Here is a 21,753-nt window from a genome sequence, read left to right as displayed (position 1 = left end):
GATGGAAGGCGGGAGGAGAAGGGCACGACAGAGGATGAGATGGTTGGATGGCATCACTGACTCAGTGGACATGAGTTTGAGCAAGCTCCAGGAGTTGGTGATGGACAGGGAAGCCTGGCGTGCTGCAGTCCATGGGGTCTCAAAGAGACACGACAGCGTCCAAACTGAACTGAACACAGCTGGAGAGTTGCTGTTACAAAAAATGGCCACAAGGCGTCAGGATTTCTTCATGTTCCACTTTTTCTTTCTTTTTCTGTGCATTCCTTGCTGTTTAACTTTGGAGTAGGGTTGATTTCCTATACTGTGTTTGTTTCAGGAGCATGGGAGCTTGATTCAGTGATACATAGACGTTTATCAATATTTTTGGGGTTCATTTTCCTCAGATGGAGGTTTACAGTGTCTCCAGTATGCTGCCCTTTGCTGTTCAACAGTTTTTTTTTTCCCCCTGATTCTCTGTTTGATGTATATTAATGTCTGTTTATCCCTTGCAAACACTTAATTTATCCCACATCCCTAACTTTTTTTGAATAATCAGAAGTTGGTTTTCTAAGTTTGTGAATCTGTTTCTACTGCGTAATATCCTACATTTGCATCAGTTTCAAGAAGATACCTGTCAGTGATACCTTGTGATATTTGTCTTTCTCTCTCGGCCTTCCTCTCCTTAGCATGGTAATCACTCTATCCATCCACGCTGTTGTCACTGGCATTATTCCATTCTGATTCAGGGCTGGATAGCTTTGCAGTATAGAGGTGCACCATTCTGTCTTCATTTTCCTGTCGATGGATCACTTGGTTGAATTTGTTGCAGGGAGAAGGAAAAAAAGGGGGCTTCTCTGGTGGCTTAGCTGGTAAAGAATCTGCCTGCCAATGCAGGAGACACTGGTTCAGTCCCTGAGTGGGGAAGATCCCCTGGAGAAGGGAAAGGCAACCCACGCCAGTCCTCTTGCCTGGAGACTCCCACAGAAAGAGGAGTCTGGCAGGCTACAGTCCATGGGGTCACAAAGTGTTGGACATGACTGAAGCGACTGAGAATGCATGCAAAGGAAAAAAAGAGGAGTTAGTTTTTGTATTCTTTCCCTTTTTTGAGGACAAAGGGGATAAAGAGAACAGTGAGCAGGCCTGAACATTCCGAGTTTTTTTTTTTTTTTTTTTTACTTTAACTGCTCCTAGGTCTGAATGTTTGTAACTAAGTTTGCTTCTCTGCCCCCTAACTTTGCAGGAGCTATGATTAACATTTTTTCCTTGGATCCTATGCTAAATATATCCCCTATCTGGTGTTTACCCTTACAACACCCTTCTCCTTGTACTTACATATCAGAAAGAAGGCCGCAGAGCCACTCCAACTGCCAGAGTCAGTTACTAGGTTACTGACTTAAGCCTGTGACTATCTTTGAAAAAATGCATGAGAAAGAAATCAAGATCCTATCCCCTTTGTTCCTCATCACTGACTTCTGACTGTGAGCCCTTGCCTTATGTAACCCCTAGACTCTTTTTGGGTGGTGTGGGGGACACAGTCCTTGAGGCATGACCCTACTGTCTACTCGTTTCCGCTGGCTTGAGAATAAAAGCCACCTTCATATTTCCTTCAAACTCTGTCTCTGTATTTTTTATTTGGCTTCACTGGGCAGAGAAAGCCAAGTTTTTGGCCAGCAACAATTCAAGTTGGGCCATTGTCAGTGGAGCTTCCCTGAAAACAAGGGTGCATGGGTCACTGTGAATTCTGATTTTTTTCTGGATCTGAGTCCAGACCTGGGATTGTCGGGCCATGTGTTTTCTGGATGTTTAGCTGATAAGGAACCTCCTTGCTGTTTTTGATAGTTCCTGCACCAATTTACACCCTCACTAAGAGTATAGGAGTATTCCCTTTTGCCTCCATCCTCTGCCGCCCATATTCTCTGTAGATGTTTTAGATGGTGGCTAAATGGCCACCTGGGCCTCCCTGGTGGCTCAGATGGTAAAGCGTCTGTCTGCAACGCAGAAGACCTGGGTTTGATCCCTGGGTCTGGAAGATCCCCTGGAGAAGGAAATGGCAACCCACTCCAGTACCCTTTCCCGAAAAATCCTATGGATGGAGGAACCTGGTAGGCTACAGTCCATGGGGTTGCAAAGAGTCAGACATGACTGAGTGGCTTCACTGTTCTGACCTGTGGGAGGGGATTTTTCATGGGACTTTTGATTTGTGTGGATTTAATACACAGTGGTGTGCTGCAGTCCATGTGATTGTGAAGAGTAGGACACGACTGAGCGACTGAACTGAATACATAGTGAGCTGGAGGAATTTTCCTGGTGCTTTTCGATATTGTACAGTGTTACTTCAGTTTACCTCTTGAAATTGTCTTCTTGAAAGGTGGCCCTGTTTGAATTCCTGTCTGATGATTTACCCTGGGACATGACTGGATGGGACGTGTCATTTATAGTCCCACAGGCCTTGTGAATATGAAGAGTCCAACAGCACTTGTTTTAAAGTTGTTCTGGAAGACGGCCCTGAGGAAACAGCATTGCTTCCTGCCCTACTCTGGTCCTCAGGCACTGAGTCTCATGGAAAACTCTGTTCATGGATTGTCAGCTAGAGTGGAATGTGCCAGAAGAAACACACAAGGCTTGGGTCTCTTCTCCTTCCCCCTTACCCAGTGTCCCCAGGACACGTCCCAGTTTTTTGGAACACCACTCTGCAGAGGGTGCTGTCATCTGTAGGTGGGGTGACCCTAAGGATGGAGCCTGGAGGTAGGAACCCAGTCTAGCGGACATATAGTGGCCAGGGGACCTTGCAAACCTATTCCCTCCCGGAGGTTCCACCAATTCGTGAGTGATGTAGGCTTGGTTTCTCTGCAGGAGGGCCCGCCTGCATCTGGAGATTGGGTGCTCATGCAGAGAGCAGGAGGCTCCCCACGTCCATCGTGGGGTCACATTTCCTGCTAGATGCTCCAAGCTTCATCTTCCCCGAGACCCTTCAGTCTTGGGATCGAAACCAGCTCATGCTCGAAACCAGGGATGTGACACCATCTGGGTCACCATGACCTGAGGGCAATCAGTTCAGTTCAGTTGCTCAGTAGTGTCCGACTCTTTGCGACCCCATGAATCGTAGCATGCCAGGCCTCCCTGTCCTCGCCAACACCCAGAGTTTACTCAAACTCATGTCCATCGAGTTGGTGATGCCATCCAGCCATCTCATCCTCTGTCGTCCCCTTCCCCTCCTGCCCCCAATCCCTCCCAGCATCAGGGTCTTTTCCAATGAGTCAACTCTTCGCATGAGGTGGCCCAAGTATTGGAGTTTCAGCTTCAGCATCAGTCCTTCCAATGAACACCCAGCACTGATCTCCTTTAGGATGGACTGGTTGGATCTCCTTGCAGTCCAAGGGACTCTCAAGAGTCTTCTCCAACACCACAATTCAAAAGCATCAATTTTTCGGCACTCAGCTTTCTTCACAGCCCAACTTTCACATCCATACATGACCACTGGAAAAACCATAGCCTTGACTAGACGGACCTTTGTTAGCAAAGTAATGTCTCTGCTTTTTAATACGCTATCTAGGTTGGTCATAACTTTCCTTCCAAGGAGTAAGCATCTTTTAATTTCATGGCTGCAATCACCATCTGCAGTGATTTTGGAGCCCCCAAAAGTAAAGTCTGACACTGCTTCCACTGTCTCCCCATCTATTTGCCATGAAGTGATGGAACCAGATGCCATGATCTTAGTTTTCTGAATGTTGAGCTTTAAGCCAACTTTTTCACTCTCCTCTTTCACTTTCATCAAGAGGCTTTTTAGTTCCTCTTCACTTTCTGCCATAAGGGTGGTGTCATCTGCATATCTGAGGTTATTGATATTTCTCCCAGCAATCTTGATTCCAGCTTGTGCTTCTTCCAGCCCAGCGTTTCTCATGATGTACTCTACATATAAGTTAAATAAGTAGGGTGACAATATACAGCCTTGTCGTACTCCTTTTCCTATTTGGAAACAGTCTGTTGTTCCATGTTCAGTTCTAACTGTTGCTTCCTGACCTGCATACAGGTTTTTCAAGAGGCAGATCAGGTGGTCTGGTACTCCCATCTCTTTCAGAATTTTCCACAGTTTATTGTGATCCACACAGTCAAAGGCTTTGGCATAGTCAATAAAGCAGAAATAGATGTTTTTCTGGAACTCTCTTGCTTTTTCGATGATCCAGCAGATGTTGGCAATTTGATCTCTGGTTCCTCTGACTTTTCTAAAACCAGCTTGAACATCTGGAAGTTCACAGTTCACGTATTGCTGAAGCCTGGCTTGGAGAATTTTGAGCATTACTTTACTAGCTTGTGAGATGAGTGCAACTGTGTGGTATTTTGAGCATTCTTTGGCATTGCCTTTCTTTGGGATTGGAATGAAAACAGACCTTTTCCAGTCCTGTGGCCACTGCTGAGTTTTCCAAATTTGCTGGCATCTTGAGTGCAGCACTTTCACAGCATCATCTTTCAGGATTTGAAATAGCTCAACTGGAATTCCATCACATCCACTAGCTGTGTTCGTAGTGATGCTTTCTAAGGCCCACTTGACTTCACATTCCAGGATGTCTGGCTCTGGGTGAGTGATCACACCATCGTGTTTATCTGGGCCATGAAGATCTTTTTTGTACAGTTCTTCTGTGTATTGTTGCCACCTCTTCTTAATATCTTCTGCTTCTGTTAGGTCCATACCATTTTTGTCCTTTATTGAACCCATCTTTGCATGAAATGTTCCCTTGGTATCTCTAATTTTCTTGATGAGATCTCTAGTCTTTCCCATTTTGTTGTTTTCCTCTATTTATTTGCATTGATCGCTGAAGAATGCTTTCTTCCCGACCCAGGGATCGAACCCATGTCTCCTGCATTGCAGGCAGATTCTTTACCATCTGAGCCATCGTGGCTTGAGAGGAATGCTTTCTTATCTCTCCTTGCTATTACAATGTGTTAATTTCTGCTGCACAGCTCAGGGATACACTTATACACACATATATATATATATATATATTCTTTTTAAAAATATTCTTTCATGGTTTATCATTGGATACTGAATATAGTTGTCTGCTATACAGCAGGGCCTTGTTTATAAAAGCTCTATTTATAAAAGCTGTATCTGCTCATCCCAACCTCCCACTCTATCCCTCCACCACCCCCTCCACCCTAGAGAACACAAGTCTGTTCTCTCTGTCTGTGAGTCCATTTCTGCCTCACGTGTGCACGCTCACTTGTGTCTGCCTCTTTGCGACCCCATGGACTATAGACCACCATGCTCTTCTGTCCATGGAATCCTCCAGAGAAGAATTCACTGCTGGGCGAATGCATGCTTGTGGTAACTCTGGTCTGTTACAGACATCTCAGGCTGTCTGCTGGGTGAGTGCAGGCTCATGGTCACTCTGGCCTGTCACAGACCTCTCAGAGGCTGTCCGCTGGGTGAATGCAGGCTCGTGGTCACTCTGGTTTGTCACAGACCTCTCAGAGGCCATTTGCTGGGTGAGAGTAGCCTCGTGGTCATTTGGGTCTGTCACAGACCTCTTAGAGGCTGTCTGCTGGGTGAATGAAGGCTTGTGGTCATTCTGCCCTGTTAGAGACCTCTCAAAGGCTGTCTGCTGTGTGACCGCACACTTATGGTCGCTTTGTTCTGTCACAGATCTCCCAGAGGCTGTCTTCTGGGTGACTGCAAGCTCATGGTCCCTCTGGCCACGTGGTCTCCACAGGGCTGTTGAGAGGCACTGTGTGGCTGCCCCAGCTGGTGGCCCCTTAACCCACTGTTGTTGCCCCCAAGCTAGGTCTGGAGAAGGCCAGTCCCACCGAGAAGCTACTTTCTGACTTTATGTCACATCCCAGGAGCTAGTCTTCCAGGCTAAGCAGGTCATTCAGGGTTTCCTATGTCCCCTAGAGAGAGTGCTTGAGCTGGGGACACATGTCCCCTGCCTCTAGAAGTGACAGAGGACTGTGCTCCCAAGGAAGGACCACAAGAGACGTTGGGAGAACTTGTGCCCTACTTGCTTGGAGGCACTCTGCCCCCAGCCCCTGCCATCTCCCCACTCGGGTATGGAATGTGGGAGAGCAGAAGGGGGAACCCTGGTCCCCAATGAGACACTCTCAGCAAAGCTGGGGCTGGGTTGGGCTTGGAGGATGTGACCGAAAGTTTGTTGGACAGGATGCCACATTTAGAGGGCCTGCTGCAGTGTAGGTTTCAGGGCTACATAGCAACTAAGTGCAGAGCATGGTGCCTGAGCTGATGGCTGTAGATCCTGCAGTCTGAATGCTGAACCCTGAACATTGGAAGTTTGTCTGGAATCACAGGACGTGCTTGCTGTCTCTGCTGAGATAATCTTAGTGGGGACCCAGGTTCCCCCTCTTATTCTCTAGAAGCCATCAGACTGCAGCCACTCCCCACTGTGAGACCCAAGGAAACTCAGGAAAGAGAATAATATCTGCTCTCTAGCAGCCATCAGACAGCAGCCACTCCCCACTGTGAGCCCTGAGGAAACTTGGGAAGGAGAATACCTTCCCTCTAGAAGCCATCAGGCTGCAGCCACTTCTCATGGTGAGCCCTGAAGAAACTCGGGAAGGAGAATACCTGCTCTCTACCAGCCATCAGACTGCAGACACTCCCCACGGCGATCCCTGAGGAAACTTGGGAAGGAGAAGACAGGATACTGGTCCCAGGTGGTAAGGTGTGTATCAAAGGGAATGATTTCAGTGAGATGGCTGGTGCATCTTCCCAAACATGGAAAAGTGCTAAATTCCTTAACTTTAGATGTTGCATTCTGGTTTTGAAATTGTAAAAGATTCTTACTGAATAAAACAGAACTGTCAACACCTAGATTATAAATATTTTTATATCTGCACATATGAAATAGACACTTTCCAAAGAACAACAAAAGAAGACAAATGTCAACATTTGGAATTCTGGCACCAGTGGTGGACACTCCCCAAAAGATGCAGCTTGTGGAGCAATTAGAATAATCATAACCCTTTTGTCCATAAGATTGTGGGATGGACACTGACACTGGGGAATTGTTATAGGGAAGAACAAAATCTGACTCCATGTTGAATGTTTTACTTTAACCTTTGTTTCCTGTTGGTTTGTTTACTACAGAGATACTGTCCATACATAGTGGGCTGCTTCAGGAAACCCTGCCCCTCTGCCTTTGTTCAGGACCTGTCCACCATGGATGGCTACAGGAAGGGAGAAAGTAACACATCTCCTCCCAAGACTGGCCATTCCAGGAGATATTTTCCAGATTAATGGCCTTTTTACTTTATTTCCTCACCTCCCCAGCTCTGTATTCTATAAATGACACTGTTATCCAGACCCTGACAAGATGGTTTCTTCGAGATATTAGTCTGCTATCTTCTCCGTCTGCTGGCTTTCCAGGTAAAGTCGTATTCCAGGCCTCAGCACTTCCCTTCTGATTTATTAGCCTGTGGTGAGGCAAGCAGAGCCAGCTTGCACTTGGTAACAATCCCACATGCCTTGCAGTCAAAAAATCAAAACATAAAATGGAAGCAATATTGTAACAAATTCAATACAGACTCTGAAAATGGACCATATCAAAAAGATCTGAAACCAAAAACCAGAAGGAAATCAGTGGTTGTCTGAAATGCTTATAAAGGTGTTAATTCCCTTCTTGCCCATTTGCCCTGAAGCCACACTGGACAATTAGGCCCTGTCCAATCAGGACACTCTCTCTGGACCCCAGGTGGAGGTGCTCTGCCCCCAATGCCCACCTGGGTCTCAGGTGGTAGAAGACACACAACCTAGGGCATCTCTGGTTCAGGGGAGTGTCACACCAGCCACTCTGTCTCCCTGCCCATAATAAATAAGGAGGGTTGTTGGCACCTGTACAAGTGATGTTGTGGGCACCTGGACTGCCTCGTCCTTGTGAGATTTGATGTGAAGACAACACAGAAAGAGAACCAGCCAAGAAGGATCCAGTCAGGAGTAAATCCCTCTTCACTGGGACCCTGTGAGGCCCAGGCACTCATTCTGCCCACCCTGTTCTGACTTTTGGGAACTGGCCTTTGTCATTGCTGGGCAGGAGGCAGAAAGGACAACCCCGTCTCTCTTCCACCTCCTGAGACCCAGGTAGGCACTGGGGACAGCATCACCTCCACATGGAGTCTGGAGAGGTTGTCTTGAATGGACAGGGCCTAACCATTCAGTGAGGCCAATCCTTGTCCATAGTGCACTGACCTGCTGCAGGGTCTCGGGGTCCACTGGCACCCGCATCTTTTATTTCCTGCACCATCAAGAGGCTGGCCAGCAGGTACCTCTGAGAGAGTCAATTCCTAGGCAGACTGATAAAAAGTCCAGGGTCCCCAAGGAGGAGAAAGGGGTCTGGGGCTCTCAAAGTGGAGATTGTGGATCTGGAATTCTCAAGGAGGAGGAAAGGACAAACTTTTTTTTTTGTCTAAATTCCTTAGTCTTAGTCAGTTACACAACTCCATTTAAACTCTGTTCTAGGGATTATACAACAACAGTGTATCTGGCTGGAGGACAGTTTCTCCTTCCTGAAAATCTTCTGACTAATCCTGATACTTTAGAATGTATATTATGGGAATGGGTCTGGAAGATCTTTCTATTGTTAAATTCTAATCTTGTTATCCTAAGATGTAAGTTGTGAAAGTGGGTCTCACAAACTTGAGACGTTCTTTTGATTCATTGTAATAACTAATTAAAAGGTATATATCTCCATTGCTAATACTAGCAAGGGGATACTCTTTCTGCCCCCTTCTGATGTCTATATCAGAAGCTTTCTCTATCCCTTTTATATTTAATAAAACTCTATTGCACAAAAACTCTGAGATATCAAGCCTCAACTCTCGCCCCGGATTGAATTCTTCTCTTCTGGAGGCCAAGAATCCCAGTGTCTTTTCATGGGTCAGCAACAACCTTTCACCTCCTTCCCTGTCACCCTCGCCCTGTGCCTTATTCATTGTCTTCGATAGACTTGGGTCTTTCTTGGCAGATAAGGGACCTTTTGTGGGCACCACATCTCTTGGCATGCTGTCAGGAGGCACTGGCAGTCGTTGCCCTGTCTCTGGTCTCCTGACCCTGCTCACCTGCCTCACCTCTGTCCACCTCCAGAGCATTCGTGCATGTGTGTGTGTGTGTGTGCACATGCACTCCTGAACACACATATTAGCTAGGCCTGACTCCCTCGCTTTCTCTGTACTCACACTGGGCTTTTGGGCACCATTTGTACAGTAGAAGAGGTGTGAGTAGATGCATATGTGTTTTGTCACAGAGCCTTTGTTTTACACTGAAGCATGTAAAGGTGAGCACTACACAGTGAGCCTTCCCATAGTCTCTGCTGGACATCTGTCTCCTCCTCCTCCATGCAGTGTGTGCATTGCTCCTCTTGCTCTTTCTAATGCATCACTCAGTGAGCCCTCTTCTGCTGTTGTGAGGGACATTTGTTCAGCACTGGGACGGGGCTTTGGCATAGACAGAAGGCCCTGCAGTGGGAGTCCTGGGTTCAACTCTGTTAGCACTTTCTTGTGAACAGCTCCCCAACCTCCAGGAGGTTCAGTAACCAACTCTTTGAAATGGAGGAAGTAGAGGTGTTTTTGTTTGTTTTTGCAGTAGATGAAATAATGGGTGTGAGGCATCCTGCCTGGATCTGTGTGTTTAGGACTGAATTACTAAAGAGAAACCTGTATGCAGGTCAGGAAGCAACAGTTAGAACTGGACATGGAACAATGGACTGGTTCCAAATAGGAAAAGAAGTACGTAAAGTTTGTATATTGTCACCCTGCTCATTTAACTTATATGCAGAATGCATCATGAGAAATGCTGGGCTGGAAGAAACAAAAGCTGGAATCAAGATTGCTGGGAGAAATATCAATAACCTCAGCTATGCAGGTAACACTACCCTTATGGCAGAAATTGAAGAACTTTTTAAAAAGCCTCTTGATGAAAGTGAAAGAGGAGAGAGAAAATGTTGGCTTAAAGCTCAACATTCAGGAAAGTAAGATCATGGCATCTGGTCCCATCAGTTAATGCAAATAGATAGGGAAACAGTGGAAACAATGTCTGACTTTATTTTTTTTGGCTCCAAAGTCAATGCAGATGGTTATTGCAGCCATGAAATTAAAAAATGTTTGCTCCTTGGAAGGAAAGTTATGACCAACCTAGACAGCATATTAAAAAGCAGAGACATTACTTTGTCAACAAAGGTCCATCTAGTCAAGGCTATGGTTTTCCCAGTAGTCATGTATGAATGTGAGAGTTGGGCTGTGAAGAAAGCTGAGTGCCGAAAAATTGATGCTTTTGAATTGTGGTGTTGGAGAAGACTCTTGAGAGTCCCTTGGACTGCAAGGAGATCCAACCAGTCCATCCTAAAGGAAATCAATCCTGAATATTCATTGGAAGGACTGATGTTGAAGTTGAAACACCAATATTTGGCTACCTGATGTGAAGAACTGACTCATGTGAAAAGATCCTGGTGCTTTTAAAGATAGAATGCGGGAGGAGAAGGGGACGACAGAGGACGAGATGGTTGGATGGCATCACCGACTCAATGAACATGAGTTTGGGTGAACTCCGGGAGTTGGTGATGGACAGGGAGGCCTGGCGTGCTGCAGTTCATGGGGTCACAGTCGGACATGACTGAGCAACTGAACTGGCTGGTAAAGTGGGTACTGTGTAGGTGCTCAGAGCATGTCCTCTCACCCATAAAGGGGGTGCAGGGTGGATCTCTTAGGAAAGAAATTGGTTTGTAGAACCTAACTTTCAAATTCTTAATGGTCTGACTGGGAAGATGAGCCCATGCCTGGGGTGACCAGGAAAACCAAGTCTTTGCGATTCCTCCTAGGAACAGTTGGGACCCCAGGAGGCAGCGGCACTTGTCCTTGAGCTCTCCAGACAGTACTTATGCCAAGTGCACCCAAGAGGATGTTAAAGACTGGAGTGAGACAGGAGGCGTGACGCATGTCGTCTGGAAGGTGCTGGAACCTCAGCCACCTTCCAGAAAGCTGCACACCTGGGCATCAGGCCCTGACTACCAGGTCCCGTGGGCACTGGGGCGGGAGGGCTTCTGTGCCCGCTTAGCTGGGGGACAGGCATGTGCGTGAGTGCACACACAAGCCCTTTCCAAGTTCAGTTGACCAGAGATCCAAGGCAGAGACTCCAGCAGGTCACCTGAAAGGCTGTTCTGTGCTTTTACAATGGACAGGAAGGGATGGAGCCAGGGAAGTTTCAGGAGCGCATCATAGGTGGGGGTGTGGAGAAGGAGTCTCAACCAGCTCAGAGGACACTGAGTGGTGGCCGGCTTGGGGACTCAATGTGGTGTGTCCCTGGTCACTACAGACAGAGTCTAACTCTTTCAGATGGACATTCAATTAGGTTTCACTGAGTTCAGTGGTCTGGTCAGTTTTCTGAAAAAAGTCTTAAGTGGACATTTCTCTCTCTCTTTTTCTAAGCTACTTTAAATTGCAGAGTGTTTGCTTTACAGTATTGTCTTGGTTTCTGCCCTACATTAGCATGAATCAGTCATAGGTATACATATGGCCCCTCCCTCTTGAACCTCCCTCCCTTTGTATTGTTTTGTTTTGTTTTGACTGCACTGTGCAGCATGTGGGATCTACTTCCCTGCCCAGAGATTGAACTCGAGCCCCCTGCATTGGAAACACAGTCTTAACAACTGGACCTCCAGGGAAGTCTGCCTTTTTTTTTTAAGTTAAAAATCCTTCTTTTAAGATTTTGAGAACAGTCACAAACTTACAGAAAAGTTGGTGTAATACAGGGAAGATTTCTTCCTGAGCCATTTGAAGAGTAAGTTGCTAGTGTGATCAGGCTCTGTCACCACAGGACACCTCTTAGGTAAGCACAGTCAAACCTAGGAAGCTAGCCTTGACCTACCACTGCCACCTTGTCCTCAGACTCTGTCCCACTGTCCCCACTGACCAGTTGATGGTCTTGATGCACAGGAATCTGGGTCAGGGTCAGGAGTCCTTCAGTGAGAAGTGGCCCCTCAGCCTTTGCTTAACTTTCCTGAGGTTGACGTTCTGGAAGATCAGAAGCCAACTGCTTTGTGCAGTGTGCCTCAAGTCGGGTTTGTCTGGAGCTTCCTCGTGGTGGGGTTCAAGGCTTCCTTTTTTTGGCTAGAGTCTCTCAGAACTGGCACTGACTCTTCTCATTGCTCCCACCTGGGTGACCCTGGTCCCTCTCTGCCTGCTGTGACAGCCTTACATTGATCTCAGGATTGAGGTGCTGGCTACTGTGTTTCACAACATGAGCTTTCACATGCACTTCACATTTGTAATTGATAGCAGTTTTGTGGCTAGTTACTTTAAGACTATGAATATCCTGTTTATCATCAAATTTTTAATTAATTAGTATCGTTGTTTCTTTGGATGTTCAGGTTGTCTTTGCTTTGGGAGCTTCAGGCTGGCAGCCATGTGCTTTTTCACGTGTCTCTATTCTTTTTTGAGGGATTCCTTGCTTTCTGGTGGAACAAGCTTTCCCAAGCTCATTTTGTCCTTGCCTAACCTTGGCCCTGGAGTCAGCCTTTAATGACACTTATAAACCAGTACATGGGCAGGAGTGCTGCTGCTTCTGGCCTTTTCCAAGGACAGTTAGGGAATGTATGTATTGGAGAGAGAGACACACACACAGGGTTAGGAATGTATGTTTGTGACAGAGTTAGGAATGTATGTTTGTCACACACACACACACACACACACACACACTTCATTCTGACTGTTTCCCATTGCCTCCCTAGTCTCCCTATTTCTACCCTCACCCTCTCCCTTGCACAAGTGCCCTCCTCAGTGCCTCAGGTGTCAGCCTCCCCCTCTCCTGGAGGCCCTGAATTTCCCTGCTGAGCCCTCTCTTCTAGAAGTTCCTTCCTCACCCCACTTGATTGGGCTGCACCTTCCTCATCAGCCACACCTCCATGTGGACACCCTGCTCACCTGCCCTGAGGGCTCTGACCACCTGCCCTGAGCTGTCTGAACCCCGGCACCAGGTGCTGGCCTGGTTCTGCCACATCGCGTGACTTTGGGATGGAACTGAGCAGGAAGGGCAGAGCTGTGGAGGGGAAGGCATTAATTTTAATAAACTTGGCAGACTTGCCATTTTCAGTGCACTTTGCTATCTAAAGGACTCCTGTTCCACATCTTCCTCTAAAGTGAAAATGCCCTTTATCTTGAGTCTTTTGTGCTGAGCACATATCATATATCACGCTAGGAATTGTGCTCAGTACAGGGGACACAAAAGTGAAAATACATCCCACCCTCGCCTTCTCCCACAGAGTCCAAAAGTCTGTTCTGTAGCCCAGGTTGGATGCATGAGACAAGTGCTCAGGGCTGGTGCACTGGGAAGACCCAGAGGGATCGGGTGGAGAGGGAGGTGGGAGGGGGGATCGGGATGGGGAATACGTGTAAATCCATGGCTGATTCATGTCAATGTATGACAAAAACCACTACAATATTGTAAAGTAATTAGCCTCCAGCTAATAAAAATAAATTGAAAAAAAGTGAAAATACACAGTACAGCTCTTATAAATTATCTTGCAATTAACCCAGATTTCATCCACATATTGGGATTGCTCCATATTCAAAAAAAGATTTCTTTTTTTTTTTTTTAATGATCTGCTCATAAGAACACTGAATTATCTTGAGTGTTTTTGTTATTGTCTAAAGTCAACAAAGATAAAATCTCTTATCATTTCATTAATCCAAATTTCTGAAAAGATTGTCACTGCTTAAATGTTTTGCAGAACATTTAGTTTATAAAATGATAGCCCAGTTTGGGCAATTTGAAAGGCACATCTGAAGTCTTGATGATATGCCCATACCCTTTCATTCTGATATTTCATTTCCTGGAAGTTCTGAAGGGAATAATCAGGTGTTTGCCTTAGAGATCAGCTGCAAGGTGTCCTGAGCACCAGAGGGTGAGATCTGTCCTGCAGGAGTCTCGCAGTGAGACGGTGCACAACCATTATGGTGCCTGGACAGATGGCACCAGTCGGGGCAAAGTAGGAGAATACACACTTGGCCCCAATTATATTATGTAAAAATTACCTTTGTGCTTCTAAATCAGACATTTATAATCTTGTAGTAATTGCTTCTGGATTATGAGAAGTTAGTTTTAGGAGAAAAGTCACTGTCTACAGTCACTGTTAGTTACTGCTTTTAAGGAGGTGTAATTTACATAAAGGGCTTCCCTGGCTTCTCAGTGGTAAAGAGCCCACCTGCCAAAGCAGGAGACATGGGTTTGATCCCTGGGTCAGCACTATCCCATGGAGAAGGAAATGGCAACTCACTTCAGTATTCTTGCTTGGGAAATGCTATGGCCAGAGGAGCCTGGTGGGCTACAGTCCATGAGGTTGCAAAGAGTCGGACACAACTGAGTGACTGAGTCCTATTCTAAACCTGAGGCAGCATTTCTCATGAACCTTATAGTCCATGGGGTTGAAGAAGAGTCATACAGGATTTAGCAACTGAACGATAAAAATGGAAATACAAGAAAAGTCACAGATCTTGGTTTTTTATGTCTGATAACTTTCGGCAGTTACATTCATCTGTGTAGCTATCACGCCAAACAAGAAGTTGTCTGTTTTTCTGCCAGTCGTAGGTTATTAGACTTCCAGTGGCTGGGGTCCAGGGACCCGGCCCATCCTTTGTACTGCTGCATATTCTGCCTGCAGCCTCACTTCCTGCAAATCAGTGAGAAATCTTCCCAGAATTGAGAGGTCCTCACACTGCATCATTAGCACCCTGGTGGTTGTCTAGTAACTAACAATCAACAAGAGACTCAAAAGTAGATAAAAAACCTCAGAAAGCTGGTTTTAGAGATGCTTTTTGGTTTTTACACATAATCAAAGTAAAACCTCACTTGTGAGTGTGAGTTCTGCTGTCATAGGTCTCTTTGTATCCAGAAGTTCATCTGCTGTCATGGGAGAAACAGTAGGGTAGTCCTTGCGCTGGGCCTGCCCTATGTAAATTGGGCTGGCCAGGAGTGCAGTTTGTTCTACCTGAGGTCCTCACTCTGGTCCTTGGACCTTCCTTTGTTCTATTTTTTGCGGGCTTTTCCCTTCTTTGTCTTTTAGCCACTACCAATCTGGACTCCTTTTTTCTATTTTAACTACCTAACAAGAATGTTCCAAAATGTGGGTGCCCCAGGGAAACAGATAAAAGTTTCCACCTTTCCCCAGAATTTTTTAAAGTTGCTTTTACAACCTCCTTCTCCCCAGACCCTTTTTTTCTTGGGTTCCTAGGAAGCATTTCAGGAGCCCACTGTGGCCTATGTTCTAGACAGTTATGTACATTCATTGTGGTGTTGTAGTTTTGCACCATGAGCAGGCGCCATGCAATTACTCCTGGGCTTGGTGAAGATTTACTGCCGACTGGAGAGATCTCTGGAGTCACTCCAGCCAGACACAGTCATAACTGCTGCTCATGGGAAGTCTTCTAAGGAGGGTAGGGATGGGCAGTGACAGGTAAATCCTTCTGGGGTGGGTAGGGATGGGTGGCGGCAGGTAAATCCTTCCTGAAGAGTAGGAGGAAGTCTGAATGTCCCAGAGTAGCCTGAGTGAGCCTGGCAAACTGTCTGGTCAGCTTCCCTGGGGACCTGGGGTCTAGACAGGAGGAGGAGCTGTGGGCCGAGCCTGGGATAGCTCCGCTTACTGAGTGCTGAGTGCTCCTAAGAGGTGCTGTGAGCACTGGTGAGCTGTCCAGGGAACCGGGGTTGAGCCAGCAGGCTGGTAGGATAGGGTGTGCCGGGTCAGCTGTCCTGCTTGTTTGACTGCACCTGTGTCTAGCCACGATGCTGGCTCAGGATGCACTTGTGAGGGAAGCCCCAGGGGTGCTGTGGAGCAGGGTCTGCAATGAACCCTCACTTGGTCTAGGTCCTTGAGTTTTAACACTCTATCGATGTGTTATGTTCATCCATTCATGCAATGAACTTTTTCTGCACCACGTCTGGTGGTAGAGGTGAATGGACTGCAGTGAACTTGGTACACGATCTCCTGATGTAGGGAGGGAGGCCAACCGCAGGAGAAACACCAGTGCAGTGAGAGCCGAGAACAGGGGACCTGATCTTCCTTGGAACCTGTGGCAGGCTTCCCAGAGGAAGTGCTTTATAAGCTGAAACCTGAAGGAGGGGTGTGGGTGAACGGGTTTGGGGCCCAGGGAAGAGACGGCCCAGTGCGTTTTCAAGGCCTGAAGCAAGTGGGCAGGCAGGTATGTGGACTGGAGGCCAGGGCAGTCATGGGAGGTGATGCTGGAGAGGCAGATGGGTCAGGACCTGCAGAACCCTGTAGATCACATGCAGCCCTGTGGGATTCCAGCTGTTAGATGGAGAGCTGTGGAGAACCCAGGAAGACTCCAGCCATGGTCGGGGCATTGGAGTGTGGAGAGTGGATTGAAGAGGCAGTGGGGGCTGCGAGTGGGGAGAAGCATCGGGGAGAGGTGCTCTGGGAGGTGTGCTGGTCACATGTCAGCTCCAGGAGAGCCTTTGATCTGTGTGAGCACCCAAGCTGCCGCATGTAGTGGGGTAGTCCAAGGGTCCCGTGTGACAATGGCATGACCATTCATCCATCCTGGGAGAAGGCCCGGGCCTGAACATGGTCATGTGTACACTGGGGCCTCCCCTCTCTGGTCTTCTGTCTGGGTGGCTTTTCCCTGGAAGCGTGTGTGTGCGTGCACACACAGCCTGTCTGCTGTGCAGCACCTGTGCAAGCGGTCTCTTTCTCTGCCAGGCACAGCTGTACAAGATGCAGCACTGGCAGCCAGCGTACCCTCCCCCCTCTACCCGTAGCACACCTTCTACTTGCACCACACCCAGATGCTGGGCTTTAACTCCAGGTGGATGATGATGCCTTCCTACATGGACCCCACAGATCTCACCCACTGGGACCCCAGTGGATTTCTACCTCTAGGCCCTGCATCCCTTGGGTTAGCACCAAGGTGCAGTGAAGGCCAGGTTATGTGGTGTGGTCAAGGGTGTTGCCTTGGGAGGTAGACAGACCCCACCTGGATTCCAGTCTGACCTCTTTGCAAGTCACACATCCATTCTGAGTTTTAACTTCCTTGTTTGCAAAATGAGGGTATAACATTACCTCTCTCAAAGAATTTTTAGGGTTAGGGTTAGGGTAGCTTCCACATGCCCAGTGCAACCAAGCCTATGTGCCACAACTACTGAGCTCACCACGATGTAGAGTCCGTGCTCCATGACAAGAGAAGCCTCTGCAATGAGAAACCTGAGCACAGCAATTTGAGAGTAGCCCCCACTGGCTGCAAGCAAGAAAAACTGCATACAGTTAAAAAGATGTGGCACAGCCAAAAATAAAATACTTTTCATAAATAAAAATTTTAAGGAGTCCTTTTTTTCCAGCGATAGCTTTCTTAGACATTGTAGATTTCAGTTAATTAAGTTCATCCTGCACTAAAATCTGCTCTGGTCCTACAGAGCCAATCTTAAAAAGTAAGATTCAAAAGGATCAAACTGTTCCCAAGCATCGTAACAGGATTCCAGAATAAAGCTCAAGAATAAGTTTAGGGATAGAAAAATATCAAGCATGCAAGGGAAATTTGATGCTTGGCATCCAATGTAAAATTACCAGGAGGCAAAGAAGCAGGAAACTCCAATCTATTATAACAGAAATCAGTGTGTTGTTCAGTCGCTCAGTCGAGTCTTTAAGTCTTTGCTACCCCACGGACTGCTCTCGCTAGGCTTCCCTGTCCATCATCTCCAAGCACTTGCTCAAACTCATGTCCGTTGCGACGTGATGCCATCCAACCATCTCGTCTTCTGCCATTCCCTTCTCCTCCTGCCTTCAATCTCTCCCAGCATCAGGGTCTTTGGCAATGAGTCGGATCTTCATGTCAGGTGGCCAAAATGTTGGAGACTTCATTTTAACAGAAATCAGTTAAAATGCATCAACTGGAAAGGAAGAAATAAATGTGTATTTATTTACAGACAAAATGATTGTCTATGTAGGAAGGTCAATGGGATCTACAAAAGAGCTATTATAGTTAACTAATGAGTTTAGCATGGTTTCAGGATACAAAGATACTCTTGAGAGTGCCTTGGACTGCAAGATCAAAGCAGCCAATCCTAAAGGAAATCAGTCCTGAATTTTCATTGGAAGGACTGATGCAGAAGCTGAAGCTGCAACACTTTGGCCAGCAGACACAAAAAGCTGACTCAGTGGAAAAAGACCCTGATGTTGGGAGAGGTTGAAGGCAAAAGGAGAATGTGCAGACAGAGGATGAGACGGTTTGACAGCAAAACCCACTCAATGGACATGAACTTGAACACACTCCAGGAGACAGCAGGGACACAGAGCCTGGTGTGCTACAGTTCATGGGGTTGCGAAGAGTTGGACACAAGTTAGAGACAGAACAACAACAACAACATTCTGGTATTATATCTTAATATATAAATGTAACTATAAAACTGAGAAAATATTTAAAAATCAATTCTGAATGGCAGTACACAACTTTCTTATTCTCCCACTTCTTACATTGTCTTCACTTATGTTGTACTCCTTGAATATCTGGACCTCAGAACCTCCCCTCCAACCAGATGATGAACGCAGTATTAGGAAGTGAACAAGTTAAAACTAAAGTCAGAGACCGCACAGTAGCTCAGTTTTATTCTCCGCATTTAACAATGACCAAACAAACTATGTGGACCCTGAGCCCCCAAGCAGCAGCACAGGCACAAGACGAAGCCTGCGATCAAACTACTGCAGAAAGCAATGCCCTCGGGAAGGACACTTGAGGCTAGGGCACATAGGCTAGGTTTAAGCCCCTCTTCTGTGCTGAAACTTAAAAAAAGTGGGGGCACAAAGTGCTGCAAGGTCCACATCACCAAGGAAAGCTGCTCCAGACAAGAAGGCAGTGGACGTGGGGATCAGGCCGTGGTCTTCAGCAGTCAATCGGCTAAAAGGGAAGGAAAATGAAATTCAAGTTCCCATGGAGAAGGAGGAAGAGGAGCATGTACTCTGTCTGTCCCTGCACACTGCCAAGCCCAGAGCACCACACTTCTCCTCTAGGCTCAACCCTCCATTATGGCTCCTCCTGGGACGAAACTGGACACTGCCTAGCACCCATCACTCCTGGCTCCGGCCCTGACCCTGTTTAGAACTGACAAAACCAACATGCAGCCGTTAGCCTAGAGCTCTTTCCGAACAGGCCCTTGCAGTTGAGTACGTGGAGTCCAGAAGTGACCGGCGTTGTCCACCTCCTCATGCGATGAGAAAGGCACAGTGAGGCTGCTGGTGGAGATATGGTTAAGGCACCATCCACACTAGTCGTTTGCCTGTACATCAGGCTCCCTGCTCACAGAGAACCACCTTCTCCCACAAGGCCGCCGCCTAGGCTGTCAGGACCTCCCAGCCTATACCCTGAGGACATCCTGAATATCACCGCAGGACCCTCTGGTTCCCTTCAGGTTGCTTTTCCTCACCACCATCGCCTGGCAGCCAGACCACCCCTGACCCATATCCTTCAGCCCCCCAGAGTACCCTCCTCCTGCAGTTTAGGCCCCACCACCTGCCTCCCCCCAAACCACCCCTAGGCCACACCCCAACCCCTGCAGCTGAGCCCACCAGGGCTCCTGGAATAGGATACAACTGGAGGGCTCGGTTACTCAGAACTCTGGCTCCAGGTGCAGCATCTCCACCAGGCCCTGGTGCTTGGGGTGCCCCTGGGATCTGTGGAATGGCACTGGCTGTGCCACCTGACTCTCCTCCAGTGCTGGGGCCTCTGGGATCAGCCAGGTCGCTGGCATCACCAGGGCCAGCTGGGTTGCGAGGGCCATCGCGGCCACTAGCACCACCAGGCACACCTTGGCTGCCACGTGCTGTACCCGCTGCAAAGGCCTCAGCACCTGCATCTTCATCGGCTGCCCTCATGTCCCCTCCATCTTGTGCCTCGGACTCCATCTTAAACCGCTCTCCCCCTCCCTCCGTGTCGGGAAAGACGGAACCCTCCCTACAGATCCCAACCCTGTAGTGAGACCGGCAGCTCAGCATCAGCAGAGCGCCTACACATACACACCCAGTTCCTGCCACACGATTGGTTCCCACCGACCACTGGTTCCCGCGATGACTGCAGGCTCTCGGGCAATGGGCGCCCCGTGCAGAAGCTTCACGAGTTCGTGCGCCATGTTGCCCCAATGCACATGTGCAGACGCACACCCACGTGGTCTGTGCCCTGTGAGTCAGCCCTGCGTCAGGCCCAGAAACCTGGTAACCAGCTCAGCTGTGAGGCCTCTGGGTGGCGCTCCACCCTTTAGTGTGGGGGCAGCTCCTCAGTGCGCATGCTCAAACAGACCCCACCCCACTCCTCAGGGCACGTGACTGTTTCCGGTCCAAGCCTGCAAACCCCAAGTGAGCACCGGTCCCTGTGCACCTCCAAGACTGCACTGCTGCCAACCTGGCCATGCTCACAGGTGAGCGTCCTGCTGAGCGCAGGTCCTTGTCATCAACTTCCGGAAGGGAGTCGGGCATCCTGGGTCAGGGCTGGTCTGTCCCTCTGGTGTCCCACACGTAGCTCACGTGTGTGTGTCCGTGTGTGTCCATGTGCACGTGAGCAGGTGCATGCACATGGATATCTGATGTGCATGTCTCTGTGTGTGTGTGTGTGTGTGTGTGCCTGAGAGAGACAGAGTGTCTGTGCACAGGTACTAGCCCATGTGCGTGTACGTATGTGAGAGAGTGCATGTGCACAGGTGTGTGCACACAGGCGTGTGCATGTGTGTTTGTGGAGGTGCTTGCAAATGGGCATTCATATGTGTGTGTGTGAGAGGGAGAGAGCATGTGCTCAGGTGCATATGCACATGAGCGTCTGTGTGTGTGTGTGTAAAAGAGAGCACAGGTCAGAGACATGCACATTGGCATCTGTGTGTGCTTGTGTTCATGTGCAGGTGCCTTCCCATGGCGGTGCATGGGGACTCAGTCCTGGAGTCGCGAGACTAGGGATGCAGAGCGGGCTGTGCTGGCCGCATGGGGAGGGAAGTGGGGACTGCTGTTGAACTCACTGGGAACGGAATGGGGCAGGGCCACCTGGGGCTCCAGGCACACAGACTTCAGGGACTCCAGACTGCAGGGACTCCAGGCTGGGGGCTTACCCCAGGACACCCAGAAGCACCGGTGGGACCAGCAGCACTCAAAGGCTGCTGGAAGGGCAATGCCCCCCAGGACAAAACCCTTGATTAGATTAAGAAAGTCTGTTTGCAGTCCTAGTTTTCGGAGAGTTTTTATCATAGTGGTTGTTGAATATTGTCAAATGATTTTACAGCATCTATTGAAATGATCATATGGTTTTTCTCCTGTGTTTTCTTAATATGATGAATAACACTGGTGGATGATTTTCTAATGCATAACCAATCTTTCATTCTTGGGATAGATCTCATTTGATCATAATGCTTTATATATGGTGGGATTAAATTTGCTAACATTTCATTTTTTTGTGCTTAACTTAATGAATATTGCTCTATGGTTTTCTTTTCTTGCAATGTGTTCATCTAGTTTTGGTATTTTGTAAGGCTGGCCTCATAAGATGATTTGAGAAGTGTTTCCCCTCCTCTCCTTTCTGAAAGAATTTGTATGGGCTTGGTGATATTTCTCCTTTACGTATTTCATAGCATTCAGTAGTTAAGTCACATGGGCCTGGAGTTTTCTGTTCCATATTTTTGATAGATTTAGGGATATCTAGGGTCTTCACTTTCTTCTTGAGTTAGTTTTGGGAATTTGTGTCATTCAAGGACTTTCTTAATTTCATCTAAATAGGCATTTTTTTTTTTTTTTGCTTTTC

The 21,753-nt window shown here is 47.7% G+C and overlaps 1 protein-coding gene across 2 annotated transcripts; it reads right to left on the bottom strand.

Moving 5' to 3' along the window:
* Positions 1 to 18,567: 18,567 nt before the first annotated feature.
* Positions 18,568 to 19,914, bottom strand: LOC122688998 (collagen alpha-1(III) chain-like). 2 transcript variants are annotated; one of them, XR_006339641.1, is made up of 3 exons: positions 19,567 to 19,914; positions 19,095 to 19,211; positions 18,568 to 18,876 (listed from the first exon to the last, which is right to left on the bottom strand). XR_006339641.1 is itself a non-coding variant. In XM_043895041.1 (3 exons), the coding sequence occupies exons 1-3, from the start codon at positions 19,878 to 19,880 to the stop codon at positions 18,862 to 18,864; spliced, it is 414 nt and encodes a 137-aa protein (XP_043750976.1). In that variant the 5' UTR covers positions 19,881 to 19,914; the 3' UTR covers positions 18,568 to 18,861. The 2 variants fall into 2 exon arrangements, 1 of the variants encoding a protein (XP_043750976.1); XM_043895041.1 differs by having other exon boundaries at positions 19,127 to 19,211.
* Positions 19,915 to 21,753: the final 1,839 nt, after the last annotated feature.

This window comes from Cervus elaphus, chromosome X (genome assembly GCF_910594005.1).
Source record: "Cervus elaphus chromosome X, mCerEla1.1, whole genome shotgun sequence".
Classification (NCBI taxonomy): Eukaryota; Metazoa; Chordata; class Mammalia; order Artiodactyla; family Cervidae; genus Cervus; species Cervus elaphus.
This window is presented reverse-complemented; position numbering and strand designations above follow the sequence as displayed.